Below are 25,700 nucleotides of genomic sequence, written 5' to 3'. Positions count from 1 at the left end.
ATAATCCATAAAAAGAAGACTAACCACACATTCCTTTAAAAAAAATAATTAAAAAAAAAAAAAGTCTGAATTCCTAGAAGATACTTTCTCTTGTTATTTTCAAGATATTCAGCAGTGTGGACTACCTGGTTTTCAGACGCATAAATGTGCACAGCATATAAAAGTGATGCTGAATGCTTTTAACAGCTACAGTTCTGCCATCCAGCTGCTACTCAAGCCCCTGGATCTAGAGTTTTCTGCTGTGTCTCCTATAATGAGCTATGAAGCATGGCTGCTCTGCCAAACCCAGGTGTAAAGGTTTGCCTAGTAATGTTGATTGCTGGATAAAACGGAGGTGACTTGGGTTTTTTTCTGTCTAGTGAGATTATTTATGATTTGAATTTCCAAGTGATTCTGGACACCCTTCTTATAGTAATAGAGGCTCTTCAACCAATGTAGAATAATAGACTTCCTTAGTGGAGCCAACCTCATCAGAAAAAGATACACTCAGAAATGTGCAGGCAGTAAGCTATTGCTGAAAAACTTGTTCCACAATTGCCTTTTCAGTTAATTTCCTCTTGTATACAAACCCCTTCTCAGAGCATTTTACCATATATTTCCGGAGAGAGAGCACTTGATCACTGAGCTTGTGCACAATGCTCAGATCTCAAGACACCAGGCACTTAGAGTGCCTGATGCTAGAAATCAGCCCTGATGAGCATTTATACGCCTGGTTTGGCTAATAGAATTACCCAAACTGTTCTGATGTGCAAAATTGTTTTAATTGTATACGAGACTACTGCTTTTGCTGGGTATTTCAATACCTCTCCTAATGATCTGGATGAGGAGGCAGATGAATATAGAAGTTGTAAAAATGGAAATAAGGATTAAGAAACAAAATAGAAATTCATGTTTAAAAACAAAAGGATTGCTTATTTGTCATTAAAGCATTGGGATATTTACAGGAAAAAAAGCTCCAGAATAAAGGCTTGAGCATGTGATGTTGCATGCTTAATAACTTCAGTTAATCTCTGAATATGATGATTCCCACATGTGGAAAATTGCAAGGAAATAACTGTCATGCTCTTGAGTTCTGTGTATTTTTCCAAGTTGCATGCATATTTGAAAATTACTCTGAACGAATCTAATGGTGTCCCTGGATACTACAGACTACAAAAATAAAAGAGACCCCAAATAATAGTCTGTGGCTTTTCACCATATGAGATGGTTATTCATTTGCTGAAGTGTAGGCTATGCTTCCATCCTGTCACTGGTAACTTTAAATGCCTGCCTGTGGATGAAAACTACCCTGCTAAGTCTTGTAAGTCAAAATGAGACTTTTTAAATATAGTGATAGGTATATGAGATTTAAAAAGGTAACCATCTTCTGTTGTTCTAATTTTCAGAAATAGTGAAAGAAGGCTACAGAAAATTCCTATAAATTGTCTTATAAATATATGACATACATATATACATGTGTATGTCTGTAAGCCCATAGGGATAAAAAAACTTGTTATCAAAACATTTGTTCGTAACATGTGTTTTTATCAAAAATTTAGGTATTTTAGCAGCGAACTTGCTCCAGAAACAGAGATCCTTTTATCTAAAGAAAGATCTCTGTAATGTGAGGTATAAAAGTCTCCTTTGTTCCCCAGGTGCTCTGGGTGAAGCCCTTGAGCAGAACGTATATAAGCAAGAGGTAGCCAGTCCATTCACTATATGCATTACTGTATGAAGCCATCTATATGTATCAACATACACAAATGCACCTCTGTGTATGTATGTGGGTATACAGACTTTTAAAGTAATTTCAGGATACAGCTTCTGTATCTGCTAGCTACACTTGTGTACTTTCAGCCTTTACTAGGAAATGGAGCTTGCCAGCTTTTACAAGCTTTGTCTCTTTTTAAATACCCATTTTCACATATATGGGTCTGGGATGGTATCCCCCAATTCTTGCCTTACCTTCACATCTTTGATGTTCATCCTTGTTCCTTCCTTCCCAACAAAGATGTCATCTATGTCAACCAGAATGTATCTATCCAAAGACAGGGTGAGCTTTTTCCCCGACAGGAAAGAGATAGCATCAATAAAGATCAGTTTGTGCAACCAGAAGGTCAGGTTGTTTCCAAAAAGGACTCTTTGAATCCCATCATGAAGCCCTAAGTCTTGGATGACAGTTGCATACAGAGCAGCCTTTGGCAATGCCACGGGGGGCGGTCTGGAAGTCTGCAGTTCAGTTAAAAGCACAGGTTGATACGTGGAATGGTTAAACTGGAAAACTGACCAGTCTTCGCCAGGCAGTGGACCTTTCTCAACCCTTGGTGCTTTTGTAATGCGCAGCAGGGGAGACTGAGGGTTTACTACACAGTCTTTGAGGGCTACATTATTGTAAAGATGTAATGGTAAACCTTTCAGTTTTATACTTGGGGAGCTGTTCTCGTTGGCTTTATGAAAACCAATTATGCTAACACTGTATTCCACACAGTATTTTTCCAGAAGCTCTCTATTCCATGAGTCCATGGATACATACTTTAAAATATTCTCATATATAACAACCATGTATTTTCCTCTTCCATTGTCTGTGAGAGGGGGAATATCCCCCTTAGCTGGCGCGATGACCATGTGGTACTGAAATCTGCTGGACTCAAGGATAGCTATGATGTCTTGTCCCAGCTGGGAGTACTGGCTTTCCACAAACAGGAGGACGGTGGGATCAGTTTTAGATGGATCAATTGGCTTAGCTGTTTTCAGCTCCACAGACCTGTATGGTAGAATCTTGAGATCTTCACACTCCACTTCTCCAGTGTTTTCCACAAGGGCCATTTCCTGCTTGTAGCCAGTGTAGAGGTAATAGGCAGAAATGACAATACTCGCCAAGCAGAAGGTTGCCAGGAGAATGACCAGTGTTCTGAAACTTCTGCGGAGCTTCACGATTAGATTCATCTTTCGCAGGACTTCCAAATTCTGTTGGACTTGCTGGTTTTTAGTTCTCTCTTCCTAAAGTGCCATGGGAATGAGGAGATGCAGAGGTGCTGATTCCCCTCCCAAGATGTTCATGTGACCATTGCAGTGCATTTATGAAGCTGTTGGGGAAGTTATAAAGCTGTTGGAATGGGAAGTCAAAGTATCTGGAAAGCTAAATTGAAAGAGGTTTTCTCAGAATGCAGCAGCTGCCAATAATCAATGAAGAGGACTCTTAACATTATCTGCAACAAGAAGTAAAAGAAGAGTAAATAAACTAAAATCCATAAAGCAATTAAAAACACATGTTAATAAAGATGGTGATTGATACTGGTAATCTGAGTTAAGAGGGAAGTTTATGAACAGTTCGAGGAGCACTCAGTGTCACTTGCTTTCTTGATGTATTAAGATAAGGTGCATTAAAAAGCTCTCCCATATTCTTAAGAGTATAAAAATCTAAACATTAATTTTTGAGGACGTGTATCCCTTATGGACATTTATTATCTAAAGTGGTTCACTGCTATTACAGATGAGAATGACTGAAGAGTGTAGGACAAAATTAGGACAAAGAAAATGTTTATTATTCAGCCATGGTCCATGTTATCCCTTTCAAAATACTTACGTAGCTTGAGGTTGATAAACTCTGTGTTAGACTGGGAAACTAAGGGAACCAAAGAGAAAAACATGAGAACTTTTAGGAAAGACTTTTCTTTCCAGTTTCCATTCTGTACCTAAAGTGATCAGTACTTTACAGTCTGTTTAAGGACCATCTGGAATGACGAAGATTGTGCATGGATTTTCCAGGTGAATGAGTAGGCTACAAAAAATGTAGGGTACAGATATGCATACATCTACCACCCTTGGGGATGTTTCTTTGACACCATTTCCCACAGCGTTCTCCTGGTGAAACTGGTTGCTCACGGCTTGGATGGGCACACGCTTTGCTGGGTAAAAAAATGTCTGGATGGCCGGGCCCAAAGAGTTGTGGTGAATGGGGTTAAATCCAGTTGGCAGCCGGTCATGAGTGGTGTCCCCCAGGGCTCGGTGTTGGGGCCATTCCTGTTAAACATCTTTACTGATGATCTGGACGAGGGGATCAAGTGCACCCTCAGTCAGTTTGCAGATGACACCCAGTTGGGTGGGAGTGTTGATCTGCTCGAGGGTAGGGAGGCTCTGCAGAGAGACCTGGACAGGCTGGAGCCATGGACTGAGCCCAACTGGAGGAGTTTCAATCAGGCCAAATGCCGGGGGCTGCCCTGGGGCCACAACAACCCCCAGCAGCGCTACAGGCTTGGGGAGGAGTGGCTGGAGAGCTGCCAGTCAGAGAGGGACCTGGGGGGGTTGATTGACAGCCCAGTGAACAGGAGCCAGCAGTGTGCCCAGGGGGCCAAGAAGGCCAATGGCATCCTGGCTTGTGTCAGCAATAGCGTGGCCAGCAGGGACAGGGAAGGGATCTGAGCCCTGTACTCAGCACTGGTGAGGCCGCACCTCGATTCCTGTGTTCAGTTTTGGGCCCCTCACTACAAAAAGGACATTGAATGACTCGAGCGTGTCCAGAGAAGGGCAACAGAGCTGGTGCACGGTCTGGAGCACAGGTCGTACGGGGAGCGGCTGAGGGAACTGGGGGGGTTTAGTCTGGAGAAGAGGAGGCTGAGGGGAGACCTCATCGCCCTCTACAGCTACTTGAGAGGAGGGTGCAGAGAGCTGGGGATGAGTCTCTTTAACCAAGTAACAAGTGATAGGACAAGAGGGAATGGCCTCAAGTTGCACCAGGGAAGGTTTAGACTAGGTGTCAGGAAGCATTTCTTTACAGAAGGGGTTGTTGGGCGTTGGACTGGGCTGCCCAGGGAGGTGGTGGAGTCCCCATCCCTGGAGGTGTTTAAGAGTCGGGTCAGCATAACCCTGAGGGATCTGGTGTAGTTGGGAACTGTCAGTGTTAGGTTAATGGTTGGACTGGGTGATCTTCAAGGTCTTTTCCAACTTAGACAGTTCTGTGATTCTGTGAAAGGGAGGTGGTATGTAACATGCAAAGTACCATAAGGGATTTGTTCTGTGAGTGCTGGGTGTGTGCCCTGGGCCATGACACCTCCAGCTAAAGGACTGAGCCTTCGGTCTGTCCCTGCTGTGCTGTATGGCTGAAGTACGAGGTCCTTAAACCTGACTGCCAGGCCAGCTCTGAAGCACTTGTGCAATTCCCGGTCATTCTACCTAAATTAATGAAAAATTACCATTGGTAATAAACCATGTAACTCAGAGACAATTAAAACTAAATAAATACCCCATGCTGCTCTATGGATTTAAATTAAAATTAACATATTTCTGAATTATTTATATGGTTTACCTATTGGAATAATGTGAGTCTTAATGGATAATTTTTGAGGTGCAAGGAAGAAACACTCATTTCAGGCAGATACTTGTCAGTTGATGTGTCCTCCTCTATTAACTCAGATTAACTTTTCAGTTTCATTCCAAAAACTATTTCTTCATCTTAAGCTTTACAACTAAAACTGGAAAATGCTTGTAAGAAAAGTACTGAAGAAATTTGTCTAGCAGTATATTTTATAACTGTGGTATGAAGTTCTAAGGAACCTCTTGATTGTCTCATTCAGGAATTTTAAAATGAAAGTTAGAAGTTTTAATTTTGCTTTAAATGGTTCATATACCACTCCTAATATTAGAGTACTTGACTGCTTTTGGGAGCTTACCAAGAAATGAAGAGAATGTTGAAGTAATGGTGAATTAATATTTTACTTGCTCATGAGAGGCTTGTTGCTGCTCTCACAGTTTAGAGAGAGGGAGTTGTTGCTGAGACCGTTTGTGACTTTGTCAGGTTCAGTTTTTCATCTGCTTTACCCTTCTCAGTTGGAAGCTTGCTGGGAGATTCCTACCCCTGTATTGTGGGCTGCTCCATCAGTGACCCTGCTGCATGTCACGCAGCAATTGGCCAAAAGGGGAGCAAGGTGGGTAGTTTATCCATGGACAGAAATGAAGAGAAATGAGACGAAGGCTTTGTATTTAGCAATAGCTTACATATGAGAGAAGAAATACAAAAGAAATCACAGCTATCACTTGGAAATTAAAATAATGCTGATAATTGTAAGTGTATTTACCCCCCTTTTGGTGCTTCCCTTGTTCTGCAGTTCTGTTTGCTTGCCAGGATCTCGCTTCTTATTACACCTCCAATTAAGATTTTATCAAAAGATAAAACTAGATCAAGTGAAGCATCCTCTGGGAGGCTGTGTTCCAGTTTTGGTGACGTTGATGAGTTGCTCAGCCTGACTCTGAGGGTTGATCGGATGAGGAGAATTGCTCTCTGTGGGAACAGCAGTCTCGCTGGGTGCATAGTCTGCCCACAAAACAGCTAACTGCAACAAGCCTTAGTTTTGTTAGCATGAGACAGACAGGTACCTTGAAAACAATAATTTAAGACCCCTCTTGGACTCTGCATTCTCTGCTTGCTTTCAGCACTAGAGGGCAATATCTTCTTTCTTTTTAGCAGACAGTACCTGCTCTCACCTCGACTCAGAGCAGACAACCCTGCCTGCAGGCAGGCTCTTTCCAGAAGGGTCTTGGAAATCCTCAGGGCAGGTAAAAGACCTTAATTAAGACTCTTCTGTTCAAAAATAAAAATAAAACACGACTTCTGCTCTAAAAAATCTGCCACTAAATCACACTGAATACTTATCAAATGTCTCAGCCTACACCTAGAGCACAAGGGAATAGCATGCAAGGAGACCTAAAATTACACATTTTTTTCCTCACTGTCTGTCCTGCCGGATCTCCCAAGTACTGGTATTGCAATGAGCCAGATCTTTGCTGCTACTATTGCTTGTATTACTACAATTATGAGAAGCCCCTGACTTTATACTAGCCAAAACAAAAATATTGTCTTCACCCCAAATTATTTGATCCACATGACATCGGTAAAATCTCTTCCAGCTAAAATATTAGCAATCAGATTTAATGTAAACTAGTACATCTGTTGTATGCAGATGTTATAACAAGTAAAAGTATTCAAGCTTGTCTAGATGTCTAAATATTAGAACTGATAAGGAATTAAAATTTGTATATGGTAACCTGGCACTGGAGAAGATCTATTTAGTTTGCACATTGTGTTTGAAGTTCTCTATTGAAGTGATTATATTGTTCAGTAAAAAAAAATAGTGTGAAGTAATTAAAGTTTATGAAAATAAATCAGCTATATTAGCCATTAGTGGGACATTTTCCAAGGCATAATTGGAAGTTAAGTGCCATTTGTGCCTTTGAAACTTCCCCCTTAAAGTTCAACAGCTTTATATTCGCTCAGAAATTCAAACATCTTTGCAGTATTTCTCCGCTATATTAATTTGAAAAACATGAAAACAGGCCATACTTCATAATTAGCATTACTAATGCAGTTTCATTTTAGAAACTGGTGTTTGAGGTCCTGTGTTCCTATGGTCACTAGTCAGCAGTCATTGATTCTTCAGGGGTAAAGCCCAAAGCTGGGTACATTGGGTCAGGGAATCAAGGTTACATTCATCTAAAGTTGGTTCTTCAGTAGCTCTTCAATCGTGTATTTAGCTGACTTCCTAGACACGAGGCCTTTTCCCAGAAAGTGCAGAACTCTGCAGTATAACTCTGTTGTGATGCCATAGCTGTCTGCAGGAACTATAATTTTTCTTTAATTCAGGCAGGCAAAGAAAAACAGAGCTTTAAAAATTGCTGCCTCCTTGCTCAACAATACTTCCTGCTTTCCCATAAAAATGCATTTGATTGATGATTAAAGCATACTGATTTTGAAGATGATTGATTGAGAGATTACGACTCAACAATTCAAAACCGATAACACAATACTGAAGAGAAAGAGCCTCTTATTAAGACCATGTGTTAACATTGCATCAGGAATTAAAGCTGATTCTCTCATGGTCCAGTTACTATATGTAGACCTTCTCACAGGGTTTAGTGATTTAACAAGCATCTTGAACAAATTAGGCACAACTAATCAGTGGGGGGGGAATACAGACATTGCAGAAGGTAGTTACATATTGCAAAGGTAGCTGTTAATTGCTAATGAGGGATAGCAGAAATAATGAAGTTATTGCCTCAGTAAATAGAGAAAACCCCATTAAGAGCGAGAGTTGCTGCCGACCATCATCCATGAGGAGGAATAAAGGGTAAGTGAGCAGTCTGTCCCTGCCTTGGAGGAGGCCTGTGGCAAGTGTTTGACCCAAGGGCCTGGTGAACCCTCCCACACAGGTCTGCTTTAAGCTCTGCTCCTTGCCTTGCCTTGCCTCTGATCTAGTTCAGTTTGTGGAAAGCAGATAGTGCTGTTAAGCAAACAGTTGTGTTTATCCACCCTGTGGCTGGAGCTAACAGATGTCCCACCCGCAGCAGGTTAAGAGTGTGTCACTGGTCACAGCGCTGAGTAGAGGAGCAGGACACTGGTTGTATCACTGCAATACGACCGTTTCTAGTCTCCTGTCCGTACCAGAGTGCAAGACTGTATGGAACGTTCTATAGGTAAGTCATCTGGAGGCAGGCCAGAGCTTTCCTCTCATCTTATTCCAGCATAAATCAGAAGTCAGAATGGCTTTATTTTCTATATATAAAAGTTCCCTTTAGACTAAAAAAAATAATGTAAACTCTTTCCTCTTTTTCCTTCTTTTCTGAGCTTGTAGGACATCTGTCATTTATTAGCAGCCCAATGATCCATGATGCCTACTTTCTACTCCTTCCATATGACTGCTCATTCAATACAGAAACAAGAAAACTGATTTGAGTGAAAAATTACTCCTGTTGACCATTAGCAAAAGTTCAGGGTTTCTTTTCACTGCAGAGGAAAAAAACAGCACTTTTTTTTTCCCCAAAAAATTTTCCAAGACACTTTTTTACTAAACTCATGAAAGTTGTGTGCTTTTTGAAAGTAACTTTCTTTTTTCAAGCTTAAGAAAGTTGCAATGTGTTTTGTGTTTATAAATATTGCCTTGCGCATGATGGGTGTTGATGCCAGCTGCTCATAGCTTACCATAAGGTTTTAGAAAATCCTTTTACCTAGGATAAGGACAGCTTCTGAGCTGGTAAAAGCTGTTGTGGTTCTTCTAACTTCGTTCTAACTCTCTCATCTTTTGAGTGGAGAAGCTGCTCATCACTTTCACATCTTTTTTTTTTTTTTTCTGTTTCCAATGCATAATCATCTGTAAGTTAAAACACCATTTTTTCAGTATTTTCAGCAATTTGATCAGTCTGTAGTGCACATATAATCTTGTGTGATTCCAGAAAGCTGAATGATGGCAGAAGTCGAAGTTGATAATCAATGAATGTAAAGCAAAGTGTTTGAAATGCTTCAACTTGTGTGCTCAATGAAAGCTGACACGATCTTATGAATGAAACAATACTTGGAAGCTAGCTATTTGACCCTTTGGACTTCTAGCTTTCTTTGGCTTTAAACTTTTCCAGTAGATTTCAGAACTTGGAGCTTTGAAGAAAAAAGGCCTCCTGGTGGAAAGGTGGCTAAAGGCATGTTTGGTTTTACACATAGACATATTCTCACACATGTATGCATATGCACCCCTCCACCCCACCTCTTACTATGTATATAAGAGAGTTGAGAACCACGCTTTAAAGGTACTTAGGAAATCTAAACTCTTCACTCTTGATAAAGTCATAACATCTGAATGCTGCAGACAATTAATGCAAGGTTAATGGTTTGTCTCCCTCCAGAACCACCAAAGTTGATCTCTTTTTATCATGGGTAGTATTGTCAAGTGTGATTTGAAGCATACTAATGGGGTGGTTTTCTTTATTTTCAGTGTTTTAATCATCTTTTGACTGAGTAGGAGGATTGTGATTAGAGAAAACCTTGTAATAATTATCATGTATTCCTTTAACACTTCAAAAAGTGTGCAGATAGCCACCACTGACTGCCACAAACCCCACGTTCTTGAACACATATGATAGATCTACTGTCATAACAGCATGTAAGCAGACATTTTGTTCTCATTAATTCGTGTGATCTTAAGTTGCTGACTCACCAAGTGGTTTTTTTCCTTATTGATGCTTTTACACAGGTAACTATAACCTCTCCTAATGAGACACGCCCCCTCCCCCCCAAGATACTCTATGTGAATCAGTAGGATGCTTTTACAAATGTGAACTAATGAGAGTATAAGGAAGGTATTGTTCTTTCTTACAAATCCTCCCTCACAGAATTGTTGCCTCCTTTGATTCTCCAGCCCATATGTAACATTTCACGTTGCTTAACTTCCAGCAGAAATTTACTCCAAGACTTAACCAGACCACACTTCTGGTGAATGCTGCCTGATGTTCAGCCCCAACACTTCTGACCCATTAACTTCTAACAATCCCCCAGCCATTTCAACCACCCAGAAATGCACACAAATATCCGACTCATGATGTTTCAAGTGACATTTCCTCCAATTGTCACAATTTATCAGTCTCTAACACGTCAGAGGTTTTGAATATAAGTAGTAGTACTTCCTCAGAAATCAGACTACTGATTTTTCTTGAGTGTTAGAGGTGCAAACTCCTAGAAATCGGTAATAATTTATGAATAGTCTCAGGAGGACCATGCATGATGAGACAACCCATATATATATATATATATATATATATATATTTTGTTTGTTTGTTTGTTTGTTTGTTTGTTTGTGTTTTTTTTTGTTTCTTGACAGAGTGGCTCCAGTCACCATTGCAATGGATAGGTGTTAATGACCACAAACACCTTCTGTGCAGCTCCATATGTGGCAAAGATGTTGTGTAGTGATATCAAAATACATCACTTTTCAATATATACATGACTATTTGATGTCATCAGGCAAAACATGGTAGCTTTGTGGACAGACTTAAAAGTTGAAAAAAAACCAAAAAACAAACCACATTATCTTCTCAATACTACTTCCAATAAATGTATCCATCTTGCCTGAGTGATGGTAATAGGAACTATGGCTTTTCACCAGTAAGTCATTTTTGAGAACATTTTTGAGAGGTGATTTGAATGTCGGAAGCTTACATGATCACAGAGCCAAAATATCACAGCAGAAAGCTGAGGCTAAAACCAGCAGAGATAGTACAAAGTTGTGTGACCTACAGGATCGAGTCCTTAGAGGTGATGCTTGGCTTTCCCAGTGGGATTAATGGAGAGTGGAGTTGTAATGAACATCCTAGGATTGCCCAAGTTTTTTTCAGTAAAACCAGTGAATAAAAGCAGGCTTCACATGTTTTCCTGAGGCAGCCTGCAAAACATTCCTTCTGACTTGATGCAGCAAATCTTGTGATCTTGCATGGTTAATGTCTCTTCATCACTTTTCAATTGATAGTTTAATGCTTCAATGGAAGCCAATTTGAATTAATTTAACTTTTCAAATAAAACTTTTGGGAGATGCTATATCAGATGTTTTATTACAGTCCATCTATTCTGTTACTGTTTTCTAGTTTTATAAGTCTGCCAATTAGCTATCCAGTTTCGATAGAATGATTTGTGTTGTGAATTCAGTTGAGATTCAACATTTTTGCAATATAATGGGTGCCTAACTAGAATGTCTTAAAGTCAATCAATGCCGTAGTCAAACTCTGTATACCCTGTTCGGTCGTATAAAAAAAGCTAAGATAAAAAAGAAATCTTTTTATAGTTATATTGGCATCTACATAACTGCATATTTTATGTATCTATTTTGAAAATTTACCAAGGATTACAGGTTTTCTGGATAGCTATTGAAACTTCACTTTTTGGAGGCTTCTTACACAAAACAGTTTGAAAGCTCCTTTTAAAATGAAGAGGCCCTTTACCTACAAGACATAGTCACAGGCTCTGGTATAGCTTATTAGAAGCTGAACTCTTTGGACTTTATACCTTTTTTAGCAGTTTAATGGTTTCCTGCACTTTCTTTTCTCCTACTGCTTTAATGGGACCTAAAAATGTTTGCCACCATACAAGGTAATGTATCAACCTTTATATCAATGACAATATATTTCACAAGATAACATTTCGTGGTGTCTGTACCTTGTCATAGGGACTAGTTGTGAGAAAGGCTGATGTGGTCACATCTGTGCTAGGATTTAAAAGAAGGCCACTAACTTATTTCAGAGACACTACTGCTGTCACACAGTAATGATCTATTACCACTGCAAAGGAAGTCTATTTAAACCCAGACAACAAACACTTTGGGCCTAAATCCTTAAAGCAGCATGTTTACCACATGAAATTTAAACAGAGGTTTATTCTGAGTTTACTCAAGCCAGGTTCCAGACAGTCAGAGACGTTTTCAAGCTCTGGGTACATTAAGTCTCATTATAACAGCTTCCCTATATTCTTTAAGTAAATTCTACTGGAGTTCCCTCTCCCCATCTTCATCCTTGTTAGCTGAAGGGTTTTGTTCTTATTGTGAGCATTTGGTAGAAAAATGGGTAGAATAAATCATGAGTGAGTGTGGTTCCAGCAAGCTCGGATCAGAGCAGGTGTGTGGACTAGAGCATTACCTAAGCCATCAGCACTGGTGACAACCTGGCAGGTCTTGGCCAGCGAATAGCGGTAATGGCTTTCAAGCAAAGTAAGGCAAGCAGAGTGAATGAAGACAGGGTGACCTTCCACATGTCTCTTCTTTTTTGTTGGGTACGTGTGCTTCTTGGACTTCCGAACAGCAGTGTTCTGAAGAGGAAAATGCAAACAGTCACTTCCCCCTTGCTTATAAAATACTTGCATTTATCCCAGCTTTATTACATGACAGTTTAGGGGCAGGAAGTTAAGTTTATCATATTTCTCCTGTTTTTCATATACATTTAAATTGCTTAAGATAGAGTCTTAGTCCTAGACCAGGTTCCAGGCAGTTCTTCAGAAAATTCTGGGTCTTACTACCAGTTCTTTAAAACTGGGCAGATTAGGTTTTTGTGGGAACCAGTTATGGCTGCACATATTACTATGGTCAGTAAAATTAATCTAGACAGAGAAACTTCAATATGTACTAAAAATACTATTACCCAACAGATTATATCTTACTTGAATGTATTTAAGTATTTCAGACACTGCCAAGCAGACAAGATAGTCCAAGGAAATTTTATGGAAGATGTATTAATACAAATTCAACTTCTTTTTTTCTTATATTATTGTATGGATATTGTTTGCCTATCAAGACAAAAAATGCCTAGGGGTGAGAAGATAAGGCAGGGAGTTGAAACTTTGAGTTCTGTCTCTTGCTGTCACCAACACTCATGTATTGTTCTCTGGAGACCACTGATTTTTTTTTCAGTACTTCAGTATTTCCTCTCTGTGTTGTGGGAACACAGAGACCCTTTTCTACCTTTACATGGGCATTAGCTGTAAAACATTCTAAGAGGATTCATGTTTAGTTCAAAGTATATAGCATAGAAACTGCAAATGGTGCATTTAAGAAAGCCAGTGCAAAATTCGTACTTTTATGTGCAGTCAAATGTATTTGCAGTGCTTGATTCTTTTTTTCTTATTCTTCATACGCTGGTTACATTTTTTTTTTTGTGTTTGTCTGCTACTGTTTTATGGGGTTTCTCTGAGAGAAGCCACTTTGTCAGACAAGTGAAAGATCTCTTTTGAGATTTCTGGTGTGTCATCTGTGACCTATAGATACTGTTTTTCGTTTGGTTCAAAATATAAACAAATGCTTCCTTTCAAAAGATCTATTCTTTGTTTTGTCTAGATAAATTTCAATTTAGAAATGCCATGAGCAGGATAAGGGTCCTACTTGGGAATGCAAGGGATTTTTTTTGTTGAGTCACGCTAAACTCACAGACTGGAACTAGAACTAATACCATTAGGGCTATGTGATAGAATAGCAAGGCTTTGATTAACCTGTTGTTTTCATGAAGAAATCTCTGCTTATTGAACTATTGAGGCATTAACTGATTTTTGAAAGGGGAGTATGGAACAAAAAAGTATCCCAACTGGTTGTCAAAATCTTTCTGAAAATACTGCCCCTGCACCAGGCTGGAATGGTTGTTTCTTTACATTCCTATTCTCTCCTGCGGACTGGGTGTACAATTATACTCTGTTTTCCAATATGCATATCCCAGTTTTGTCTTGGAACAGGAAATCCAGCCTACCTTTCTGGTTTATGGAAGGCCTCACAAGCCAAAAAAAATGATGTCTCATTAGTGGACACAATGATACACTGTAACTGATAAAGTTCTGGTTCAGACAATATATACATAGATATTTAATTTTCTGCCTGAATGTAAATATTCTCCATGTAGGAGAAAGACTTTTCAGAGGTACTTCAATTAAAAAACCTGAATATGCAAAATGACTTCCACTAATTCATGATGGCATGTTGAGCTTGCTTCGAAGCTGATGAAGTTAATTTTAGGGGATTCTGGGAGTGTCAAGTGTTTTGAGGCATGCACTGCTTGCTTTGCTTGTCATGCAGACAATACACATCACAGAGATCTCTTGATCATTAATTGGGATTTTTCAGTTAAAATGATAGTAACATGCACTCCTACGGGTAATTTAGAAATAGTAAATTATAAGGAATCAAAACTCAGTTGAAGTTGTGTTAGAAGACTAATTTATCATAGAATCCTAGAATGGTTTGGGTTGGAAGGAACCTTAAAGATCCTCTGGTTCCAACCCCTCTGCCACAGGCAGGGACACCTTCCCCCAGCCCAGGTTGCTCACAGCCCCGTCCAACCCAGCCTGGAACACTGCCAGGGAGGGGGCAGCCACAGCTGCTCTGGGAAACCTCTGCCAGTGTCTCACCACCTTCACAGTAAAGAATTTATTCCTTATTGCTAATCTAAATCTGCCCTCTTTCAGTTTAAAACCATTATCCCTTGTCCCATCCCTACACTCCCTGATAAAAAGTCCCTCCCTATCTTCCCTGCAGGGACCCTTTAAATACTGGGAGGACACTCTAATGAGCCTTCTCTCCAGGCTGAACAACCCCAACTCTCTCAGCCTGACCTCATAAGGGAAGTGCTTCAGACCCCTGATCATTTTCATGGCCTCCTCTGGACTCACTCAAGCAGGTCCATGTCCTTCTTGTGTTGGGGGCCCCACAGCTGCACACATCACTGCAGGTCAGTTTGCGTGAGAGATGAGTCAAGCACTGGTCACGCTTCTCTTGATGTAGCCCAGGATACAGTTGGCTTACAGGCCTGGGAGTGCACATTGCTGGGTCATGTTGAGCTTGTCATCAAGCAACACTCCCAAGTCCTTCTCTGAAGGGCTGCTCTCAATCCACTCATTGCCCAGCCCGTGTTTTTTTCCAGAACTGCTGATTTTCTGTTACTAATGAGACAGACCTTAAGAAGGTGGAATGGTTGCTCTATCAATTCAAAACAAACCTGGACCCTCAGTTGCTAACAGTAGTTACTAATTTGTACAGTGCCCTGTGCTGGAACGGATGGCACTTTGTGTGTCTGCATGTTTGCACCCTTAACAGTGTGATTGTATGGGGGTAGAATAGTGAAACCATCTAAAATGGCACAACAAATACAGTCTACTGACTGGCAATAAATAAAAATGCCCTACTCTATTATATCAGCTATTTAGGTAGAGTGCAGGTATTCCTGCAAAAGTATCAAGGCAGGTGGCCCTGCCTTTGTTTAAATTTAAAAAAAAACAAACAAAAAAAAACCCACAAAAAAAGGCCATGAGAGCTTTAAAATCAAGAATGACCCGTAATTTCTGTATCTTACCCAGATGCAGACACTACTCATTTTCCTCTCATTTCCAAAAATTTCTCTGTGAATCATTGACCACCTGGCCTCCCCCCTGGTGGTTTAGGTGGTGATAAATATCCTGGTGAGAAAGAATAATTCCAGAGCCTCAGGGTATTCTTTGAACTCAAGCTCTGGCCTCCTCCTTGCAAAATATGGTCCTATGCAAAAGGAAAGGATGTTGGATAAAACATCCCCTGAAACGAGAACACAGAGGTGGGTGCATATTTCATGACAGACTGTTTTAACTTTCCAAACAGTCGCCTCTTTTATGGCCAGCAGCTAGTATTAATTATTTATCAGAACACTTATTTATACACTAAAAGCTAAATGCAATCCTTTCAGTGGAAGCCTGGCCGAGTGTGGGTTGAAATAAGTAGCTGTGGATAGTCCTTCAGGAGGATTAGTTTTGTGCACAGCTCTGCTCAGGGAAGAGCCCATTCACATTACTCTGTCTGCTGTGTGTCTCTGATAATGATATATATATGTATATGTGTATGGGAGATTAAGACTTAGCTATTAGTAAAACTATAGCTGTAGATGCACCAGCCCGGAGCATTAGCTATGTGTGCATTTTTCAGTGCTCTTATGGTCTGTGACAGGACAGCAGATGGTCCTCTCATCCTGTGGCTGCACAAGGACTAACTGAAGTTTCAAAATTGTTCTAGCCAGAATTCTGCAACAGCAGCCTTGGGTGCCAAGGCATGCACCCTGTAACTGTAGCTATACCGCGGTCTGGGACAAATGCATCAGCAGATACACGTGCACAGATTTTAAATTGCTGTCTGCATTATACTGTCTGGTTTGGGGATGTGCTATAGAATACCTTGTCTTAGCATGTTTGGACGAGGCGAGAAACTTCCATGGTAGCCTCTATGTGACATGAAGCAGGGAAAACAAAGACTTCCCTAGGTTGTGAAAAGCAACCCAGAGATTCAGCAGGTTTTTATCCTTGGCCAAGCTAAGCAAGCCAAGTACAATTCTTATTTCATCAGCTTCCAAGGAAGAAGAGAGAACCCCTTTCTTTTTGCTGCTTTTCTCCTGAAAGAAGCCCACCTTGCCCTGGCTTCTACTTCTGTATTTGTTCTGGCTCTGCTAAACCCATCCTTGCAGCAGAGGAGGGAGGATTAATTTGCTCCACTTGCCTGCACTTGGGAAAAGCAGTTGTGACCCTTCCTGTAGCCAGAGGGAAGGAAAAAAAGGTTTAAATACTTCTCTGCTCTTTTCAGAATTGAGTCTAAATCATCTCATCACAATACATGACTTCTGGTACCAATGTGTTTTCTTCATCAAATACTGACATGGTTTCTACACTGTTGTGCTGTTGCCATGTGATTCTGGTGGCATTACTGTTTAGATAAAATATTATTAGTTTTCTATAGCAACTGTTAATTTCAGAAGAATCTGTGATTTCATTGTAATTATTACTGACAGTAGATGTAATAAATGGTTTGGATTGACGTGCATGGTTTTCATTTTCTCCCAGCACATGATTTTTTTTATAGCTCAAACAATTTTTCTAATTTAAATGTTGATACAGATGGAAAATAAATTCTGTATTTGTATCTAGTACTCTTTTGGGTGGCTTACACTTCCTGAGGGGCATTGCTTTAACATCTCAATAGGAGAAGTAGACTTGTTGCTGTGATATGGGCATTCTTCAGCCTTTCTCAAAATGTGAGACAGGACACTAACTTAGTGCTCCAAGCATTTTCAGCACAGAGACCCTCTTTCTCCCATAGTCTAGTCCCTCAACCTGCTCTAATTGTCCTCAACTCCCTCTCAGGCCTGAGAATAAGATACGCTTAATCCTTGTAAATGATTTCAACCCCAGGTACCACTCACCTTGGAAAGTGTGGCGAGCCCTTGGCTCATCTTAAACTCAATGCCCTATTCCTGAAATGATGCCACAGGCTGGAGAAATTGCAGCTTTCTGCACAGTTCTGAGTTATCTTTTCCCTTAGCCACCTAGGCCTCAGCTTGAAATGTTTTGCTGGTCTTAGCCCAGGGTTTGCTTTGTTCAGAAGAGCCCATTTTGCAGGTATGGAAAGCAGTTTCCTGAATGCACCTGAGAAGCTGAAGCATTATAAAAGCTTTGCAAAGCAAACACTTGATGGAAGCAAATGGCGTATACATGCAGCTGAAGCTCAGCCAGCCCTATGGTCACAGAGGCAGTCAAATCAAAATTGCTTGTGAGTTAAATCAGATTTGGAACAGAAATTATCTTTTTTTTTTTTTTTTTTTTTTTTTTTTTTTTTCCTTACTGCCTGTAGAAAAATAAAACCAAATCTTTTTCTGGTGACATTATGGTTAAATATAATTTTTTATTCATCTAACTGAAAACTCAGTCACAACTACTAGTAACTCATCAGAATTTTCTTTGATCAGTGTTGCCCTAGGTTTGCAGTATGGGGCCATGTTTTCCTTAAAGTATCTCATTATAACTCCAAGATAACGCCTGTACTGTAAACCTCAAAAAAAAAAAAAAGTATATCTTTACTACTAGCATATTTTTCTCCCACTCTTCCTGAATGATAGTTGAACTCTAGAGAAGCTCATGATTCCTTGCATGCTGCCACATCAGCTGAGTTTGATCAGTGCCATTACAAAGAGCAATATAGCAGATAGCACAACCTCTAAACGTCCATAAAGTTTTAATAGGACTTCCAGAACTTAATAATACGAGTTAACAGGATCTTCAGACTGAAATGTGTGTAAGTCATCAGTCACTCAAGCATCCTGCTCTGTGCTTAAACCTAACCCTTTGGATTTGATTTACTCCAATAAAATGAAAGTTAGAGGAGCATTTTTCCAGCCTCACAGAAAAGTGGTGTCAACAAGACATTAAGATACTCCTGCTTTGATTTCTGGGGCTTTCAGACATTAGGCATTTATTATATATCAAAAAAAATGATCATGTTCTGAGGAAATGGCACAAAACCCAATACACAAACTTCTGCACAGAGCAATGCCATTAGGCACATCTAATCTAATTGGGCAGATCTTATTATTTGAATTGATAAGGTTCTGAAGAAAACTGGAAGCCAAGGATTTCCTTAGTTAAATGCGACTTGGCATTTCCTCCCTCCCTTTAGAGCAGCATTTCGGAAAGCAAGTCAGACAGTGCAGCTTGTCTGATGGCAAAACGTGCACGATGAAAGTACACAGACATGATGGGGCAAGACAGGGAAGCACCTGGCAGCACTGCCAACTATTTAAACTTTATGAACAAGGAGATTCTGCTATTATTCCACAAGCTGATCATCTTAGAGCAGGAGGATCACAATTAAAAACTGCTGAAGAAACATGGTAAAAACGACTTATTTTTGTCTTTTGTTCTGATAACACTGAGAGGTTATACATGGGGTAGGCCAGATTCTGCAGCATTTATTCACAGGAAAGGAAGATCCAATCAACGTAACTAAGAGCTGCAGAAGTTAGTGAAAAATGGTATGGTAAATTTCCTGGGGAAAAGGAAACTTTAATGAGTGTGTGTTTTGTATGTATGTGTGGTTACATTAGTGTAGTGCTTGTAGGAAGAGACTTATTCACCTCTAAAAATTTTGCTTTGAGTGTTTATTCCCAGCAGCAGTGACTTGGAGCCAGGGTGTTAGCTGTAAGATAAAAACACTGGGCTGCTGCTGTGCTCTGTCTCTGTAGTGATCTGAAGAGCAAACGCTGATTTCTTCAGTTTGCTTCTTACTACCTGAAATGATCTTTGTTTCCAGGCTATGAACGATCATGCTGTTTTTTAAAAAAATGTTGCTGACTGATGTTGTTTGGATATCAAACTGCTGGAAAAGATCACATCTGCAGATCTTGGCTTCCTCACAGGACAATTACTCTTACTTTAAATAGTGCATGTTTACTATATACATCCATGGAAAGCTTTCACGTTGTCATTTCAATACACTAATTTTGCTTAACTTTATTAGATGGCAGCAGATAAAAGCAAAATGCATGAAGTAGACTAAAGAATTTAAACCTTTTTTTTTTTTTTTTTTCTTTTTTCTTACATAACTTTCCATGCTCTAACTTCTGCAGTCTTTCATATATTTAGTCAGACAACTGTTTCCCCTCGGAGGGTGTGCATCCGTTTACATTGAGGGCACTTGCATGCAAACATGGCAAAGACTATCTCAAACTTTCAAATAATTCTTTCAATGCCAGGCTCTAGACAGCTTTCTGAAGTACTTGCTATACATAACTAGGTTCTAGCCAAACCATTTTACACACCGTGTGGCTATTTATACCTGCTCAGGAACTGTTTTCTTGTTTCCGAGTACAGGCACTGCCTATATAGTCATACAACTATATACCCAGAAGTATACGTTAACACAGCAATATGTGCAGAAGCTGAACAATAGCTTACCTAGAGAAGAATTTCTCTTCCTACTGTGCCGGAAAGAGACATCTGCTATTCGAATGTCTTCACATGGCTCCAGGTAAACTAGGGAGAGTTTTCAATTGATAGCAGTTGTCTGAGCAGCATCCTGGGAAGGTTCCTCTTGCTCCAGCCCCAGTAACTGAACTCTACCGGCACAGTCACATCTCATTTATAGACAGACTGTCCTTTTCAAAACAAGCAGCCAGCTGGAATGAATCAAACCTCTGTTCAGCACACTGTTAAAAATGCAGCTTCCTTCTTGGACATGGGGATTACACCGGGGAGCAGCCAGGCTACAGCAAAAAGGCTGCGAGAACTATTTAATCACCCGAATACCAGCTGCTCCCGTTACTACTGCCGGTGCTGCTGCTGTGCCTCCTGTTCGCTGTAGTCAGCCTCCCTCTCCCTCATATCTACAAGAGTATTGAGGCGGCTTTGCAGGGTGGTGATTGGCAGAGGCGGCCAATTCCTCCAGCTAATCAACCCCCAGACTTTCAAGGACTCGGAGCTGCTCTGATGTCATTCCAACCGAGGGGGGATGCTTCACGCGAGGACGCGGCGACAGAGGCTAATTCGGAGATGAGCTGCATTCCTCTCCCACTGCTGTGATTGATTAGATGCTCCAGGAGGATTTGCATAATCTGTCATTGTGCAGTTGGACCACCTCCCCTCCTGCCCGCCCGCCCAAAATGCGGGAGGAAAATGCCACTTGCAGCTTCTGATTTTTTACACCTGGAGCCCGCAACTGAAAGCCTGGGAAAAAGGAAAAGTTGAAAGAGTCATTTTCCAGCAGGAAAATGCTTAAGCCCCAGCTCCCCTCACCATCCTCAGATGCTAAAGAAGTCTCAAGAAAATCCCAACACTGGAACACTTCTTGGTTCCTACTCTTGTCAGGTCACTGATAAGATCACCTGGTACAAAAGGTGTTTTTTTTAAATATATGACTAAAATTAAGCAGAGTCTGCCCACCAAGTTGGTCACGAATGATCTCCCTGTCACCACCTCTGGATGGATGGCAGCAAACATGCAGTGCTCAGCGGTGCAAAGCATTTTTCTACTGTATGCCACACATTCCAACTATTTGTTGCATAATTTCTTATTAAAATCCTTTATCTCATTCAGCTAGAGATGAAACCTACCTCCGTAGCCAAGAAACATGTTTTCTATGTGTCTTTAAATTATATTACAGAGGAAAAAGTAAACACTTTCTATATTAAAAAAATTAGATTTTATACCAATCTAATTTTCAATTTTTGCCAGCTTGACACCTTTCACTCCAAAACTGTTCTTTGTATGATACACCTTGGAATTGAAATTCAGCCAATTCTGTGCAGCAAATGTGAGGAGAAAATAGTTTTGTTCAAGGAGACTGGAACAAACCCATTCTAAGATGATGAATGACGCTGTAAACTCAGATTTGAATCATAGGAGGGTCAGCTCAACCTTTCGTGTTTCCAAAATAGTGTAAATAAATGGTGTTCCATGCAGTTTACCATTTCCATCCTTCAGCTGGGACCTTCTACATGAAGAGCTATTTGCTCTCTGTGAATATCCAAGTTTCAAAGATGGTAGATATTCCTAACTGGGGACTAATTTATTCCTTCTGGCTAAATTAGAAACTGAGGGAAAATTAAAATTCAGAGTAAGTCTTTGTCATTTCCAGCAATTTCTAATTACAAAGGACTCACTGGGGGTCTTTTAAAAATGCCTTACACCTATGGCTGGCTCTGGATTTGGGTTTTGTTTTCCAAAGAGTGTTGTGAAGGGTGGGTGTGGGGTTCCCACTCTAACTGGGTGGTGAGTGGGTGCCTCCTTGCATCCTGTGTGAACATCAGATCTTAAGTCAGGCTGTAAACTAAAACCTCCAAATCAAGTGAGAGAGTCTCTTCCCAATATGGGGAAGAATTCTATGCAATTGCTCCAAAACCACAAAAAATGCGAGAGCTTCCTCTTAGTAATCGGGTGGTGTAAAAAAAAAAAAAAAAAAAAAAAAAAAAAAAATGTGCCTCTTTCTACTCATATACTTGAGTCCTAGCTGTACTTGAAGTACTGGAGACGTCCCTGTAAATGGAATGGTTTGGCTGCCGGCTGCGGGTGTGCTGCAGGATGGCTCTTGGCTGCCTCCAGATGTGGCAGGAGCAGCGGTCTGCCCCTTTGAAGCTGCTGCTGCAGATGTTCCTGGGGCAGGCCAGCGGCCAAGTGGTTACGCATACTGTTGAGAGTGTGTGTTAATTCAAATGCTAAAGGCGCTCTTTGAACTTCAATCCTTGACTTATGAGCGTGCCATGCTAGATGAATTCAACATGAAAAAGCATGGCTGTTGATTCATGCCGCCTCGATATCTGTTTGCTTTGTTAGCGATTCATTTTAAGTAGAGGATCAGGCGACTTACTATGCCAAGGTCTGCCCTTATTAGAAATGCGTGGAAATCAGTTGGCAGAATTGCTTCAACTCTCTTTATGTAACAAAATAGCACACCAACCCTTGGGAAAAAGACCATACATTTCTCTCTCATTTGGGTAGTATGAGAATTGAACTCTTCTTGCCTGGACTCAAATGCGCTTGAGTTATCGCGATTGGAAGGGCATTCTAGATATTATTCTCATGCTCTGCTTTAGGGAAAAACATGCAAGAAAGAAAATAGGGCAAACAGAAATGAAGTATGGATGGAGAGAAACAGTAAAAGAAAGGAAAATCTAATAATAAACCACCATATTAATGAAGTACCACATTTATGCTGAAATCGTTGACACAGGATGTGTGTTTTTCTGGATCTTACCTGCAGAAGATTTTGCATTAGCTGGTGGAAATTCTGTATTAGTTAATACTTGTATGATTTATTTCCCCCCTGTATATGTAGGCAATTGCAACTGCCTAGCTGTCCTATCTCAGTAGTTCAAAAGTTATAGATGAAACCTACCAGTACTTTGCCCAAAACTAGTATTAACTTTCTGGAATGTGACTTTTTTGTTTTATAACTGTGGGTTTGTGCATTGTGTAAGTTAACATGACTTTGAATCAGATTTTTATTTTTTATTTTAAAGGGTCATCTGCATTTACAGTAAAGGCAACTGTTGAAAATTCAGCATCCTTCTATAGATGCTTAAATCCAGAATCTAATGCTCATAGTTATCTATTCTAAGTACTATACTATCACTACAATATCTGCATATGTATTTTTAATGTATTTAACTTCACAGCACATTGGGGTAGAAAACCACAGTTCCTGCAGTTCTGTGCTTAGAAACATGATACAGACCAAGCAAAAACTTTCCAAAATTAATATGTAAAAGATATGGTATCTTCCTGGTTCACTCTTCTAGACAAATTGAAAAATTTCACTGAAATATTTGGATTGATGTTCTGTCATTGTTATGTCGAGCTTTTCTTTTCTCTGACTGCCCCCAGTTTTCTCACCTGTTATTACAGTGCTCTAATGACAGTTTAATAGGTATCCCCTACCTCTCCTCTCAAAACCTACATTGCAGCATGAAGGCCATGCTTCAAAAGTAAGTTGACTACAATGCATATAACAGTCTTTCAGCTAAAGACACCTTTATGGTCTTTATTGAAAGAAAGATGGCTTTTGACACTTCAGTTTATAACGTTTAAAAGAACAAAAAATAACTATTGCTGAAAACGCCACCTTTTCCTTGAGCTGGGGAGACTTCTTATGAACTTCCACTGTTGTAATTAAACAACAGTGTGGTTTTTATTAAACACACAGAACAGTTCCTCAGCTTGTGTAAACTGTCAAATTCAGAGGAACTATGACAACTTGTATGAGTTATAGATTAGTCTCTAATTCTCTAGCATCTCCTCAGGATATTCACAACTTAATTACACCCATATCAAAAGTGCAAGAAACATACAGGCATAGCAGAATGTGCTTTTTTTTTTTTTTTTTTTTTTTTCATATATTTCATTAAGAAAAGTCTGTTTGTTTTTTGGTTTTGATGTCTCGATTAGTTGTTAGGGTTTTTTAATCTGAATATTTTGGCTCTGACTCAAAATGTGTTAGAGAGTTTATATGCTAAGAAATATAGGGATGAAATATAGATACACTTGGAGCTGAGTTTCATGCATCACAGCTCAGTTAAGGCATTCATGTCTTCTACTGAAAATGCCTGCCTTGTCACGGGTTACTCCTATTTCCCAGACGACAGTCGAGAACATGCTGCTAGTAGTCCACTTAAGCGTGAAGCACTGATTTGAAACAACAAGAGCAGAAATGATGCAAAGATCTTACAAGCAAAACAAAAAAAAATTGCAAAAAATATGAATTAGATTCCCTGACCTCTGACTGGTTTCAGCTACAGTTTCTATTCAGCTTCTATCATCCTCCCCTGTATAAGTTGGACACATTTGTGCAAATGATAAAGGCAAATCAGTGCATACCAGTTCTGTAATGACCTTTATCTTAAACTTTTATTCCATTGTGAAATATCTTTGATATCCTAATGTGTTTTTGTTCCTGTAAAGCTTCAGATATATTAGTTTCAGAGAGTCTGTTGATATAAACTAATGTTGAAATATCTGTTAAACCAACATACATTCATTAACATCCAGCATTAGAGCTGCTCCACATCTCTCTAATTACATTACTATTTTATGTCTTAAGTGCTTACTCAACTATAAAAATATAAACTTTGGTCTTTTAAGTACTGTTATCATGATACTACTGAAGCAAAAAAAGAGTTTCTTCTGCTTAATCCAGAGTCTGATTTGTGTAAACCCTTCCTGAGTTATCAGCTCACTCTGACACTGAGACAAGGGTTCATGTTGTGTGAGAGAGAAGCACATCTTCATGTTATCCATAAAGCCTTTTGGGCTCTTTCCCACCATTTTCCTTGCAGAATCCTTCCTGGGTTCAACTTTGGCCTGAAGTCAGGAGAAATCTCCTGGGAAGTAAATGGGGGTAGGACTGGAGCTTAGAAAGAGAAGAGCTTCTTCCCAGGCCACACTTTAATGCAGCAGAAGAGACTGAAGCACTAGAGGATGTTTATGTTGTGCTCGGTCCCCTTGTGATTTGTGTTTGCACCTGTAATGCCTTTGCAATGTATGGGAGCTGTTTCTCATTTGGTCTGTTTTCATGAATGCTGTTCTTGGACCTCCCTGCTGATAAGCAAGTCAATCTATATTTATAAATCCTCACAGAAACTAGACTAAAAGCAGGTCCAATTCATCCAACTGCCTTGCTCAGTAAAGCCTGTTGCTATCTTCACTGCATTGCAAACTGTTGTAAACATGGATGTTTGTTTATCTACAAAGTCTGGTAGTGCTCACATTTCCTCTCTCTCTGGAAGTATGAAGAATCATTTCCTGTATTTCTTTCCCCTGGGGGGCTTATCCTTCATCAGAGATCATCATATATTTTTTCTCATCCCCAGAACTGCAGACAGCAGAAGTGTTGTCATCCCAGTGTGTGTCAGATATGGTGGTGTTCTCTGGTGCCTGCTCACAACCCCAGTTCAGGCTGTGGAAGTGACTTAATTTAATATGTAACACATTTTGTACAGCAGTGACTTACAGAAGCTTGAGGAACTCCTTACAAGAAGGCTGTGTACTACTCTTCTCCGACATAAATTTTAACAGAACTGTTTACCAGCTCCTGATGATCTCTGGACAACCCACCATGATTTGTTCTGATTTATGATTTACATAAAATGGAAATAATCTCCCT

At 40.0% G+C, this 25,700-nt stretch overlaps 1 protein-coding gene across 2 annotated transcripts in view; it reads right to left on the bottom strand.

Moving 5' to 3' along the window:
- NDST4 (N-deacetylase and N-sulfotransferase 4) overlaps positions 1–20,596 on the bottom strand; it is a 105,871-nt gene extending 85,275 nt beyond the window's left edge. Inside the window, exons 1-3 of one of the 2 annotated variants that reach the window (XM_026848151.1) lie at positions 20,003–20,596; positions 8,951–9,119; positions 1,945–3,188 (exon numbers count right to left, since the gene is read on the bottom strand). In XM_026848151.1, the coding sequence (XP_026703952.1) occupies positions 1,945–2,925 (981 nt within the window). In that variant the 5' untranslated portion in view covers positions 2,926–3,188; positions 8,951–9,119; positions 20,003–20,596. The remainder of the gene's footprint in view (positions 1–1,944; positions 3,189–8,950; positions 9,120–20,002) is intronic. The other variant, XM_026848149.1, reaches the window with a different exon arrangement.
- Positions 20,597–25,700: the final 5,104 nt, after the last annotated feature.

Source organism: Athene cunicularia, assembly GCF_003259725.1.
Source record: "Athene cunicularia isolate RWA chromosome 4 unlocalized genomic scaffold, athCun1 chr4_part2, whole genome shotgun sequence".
In the NCBI taxonomy this organism is placed as follows: Eukaryota; Metazoa; Chordata; class Aves; order Strigiformes; family Strigidae; genus Athene; species Athene cunicularia.
The sequence above is the reverse complement of the archived record's forward strand: the minus strand, read 5'-3'. Positions and strand labels throughout refer to the sequence as shown.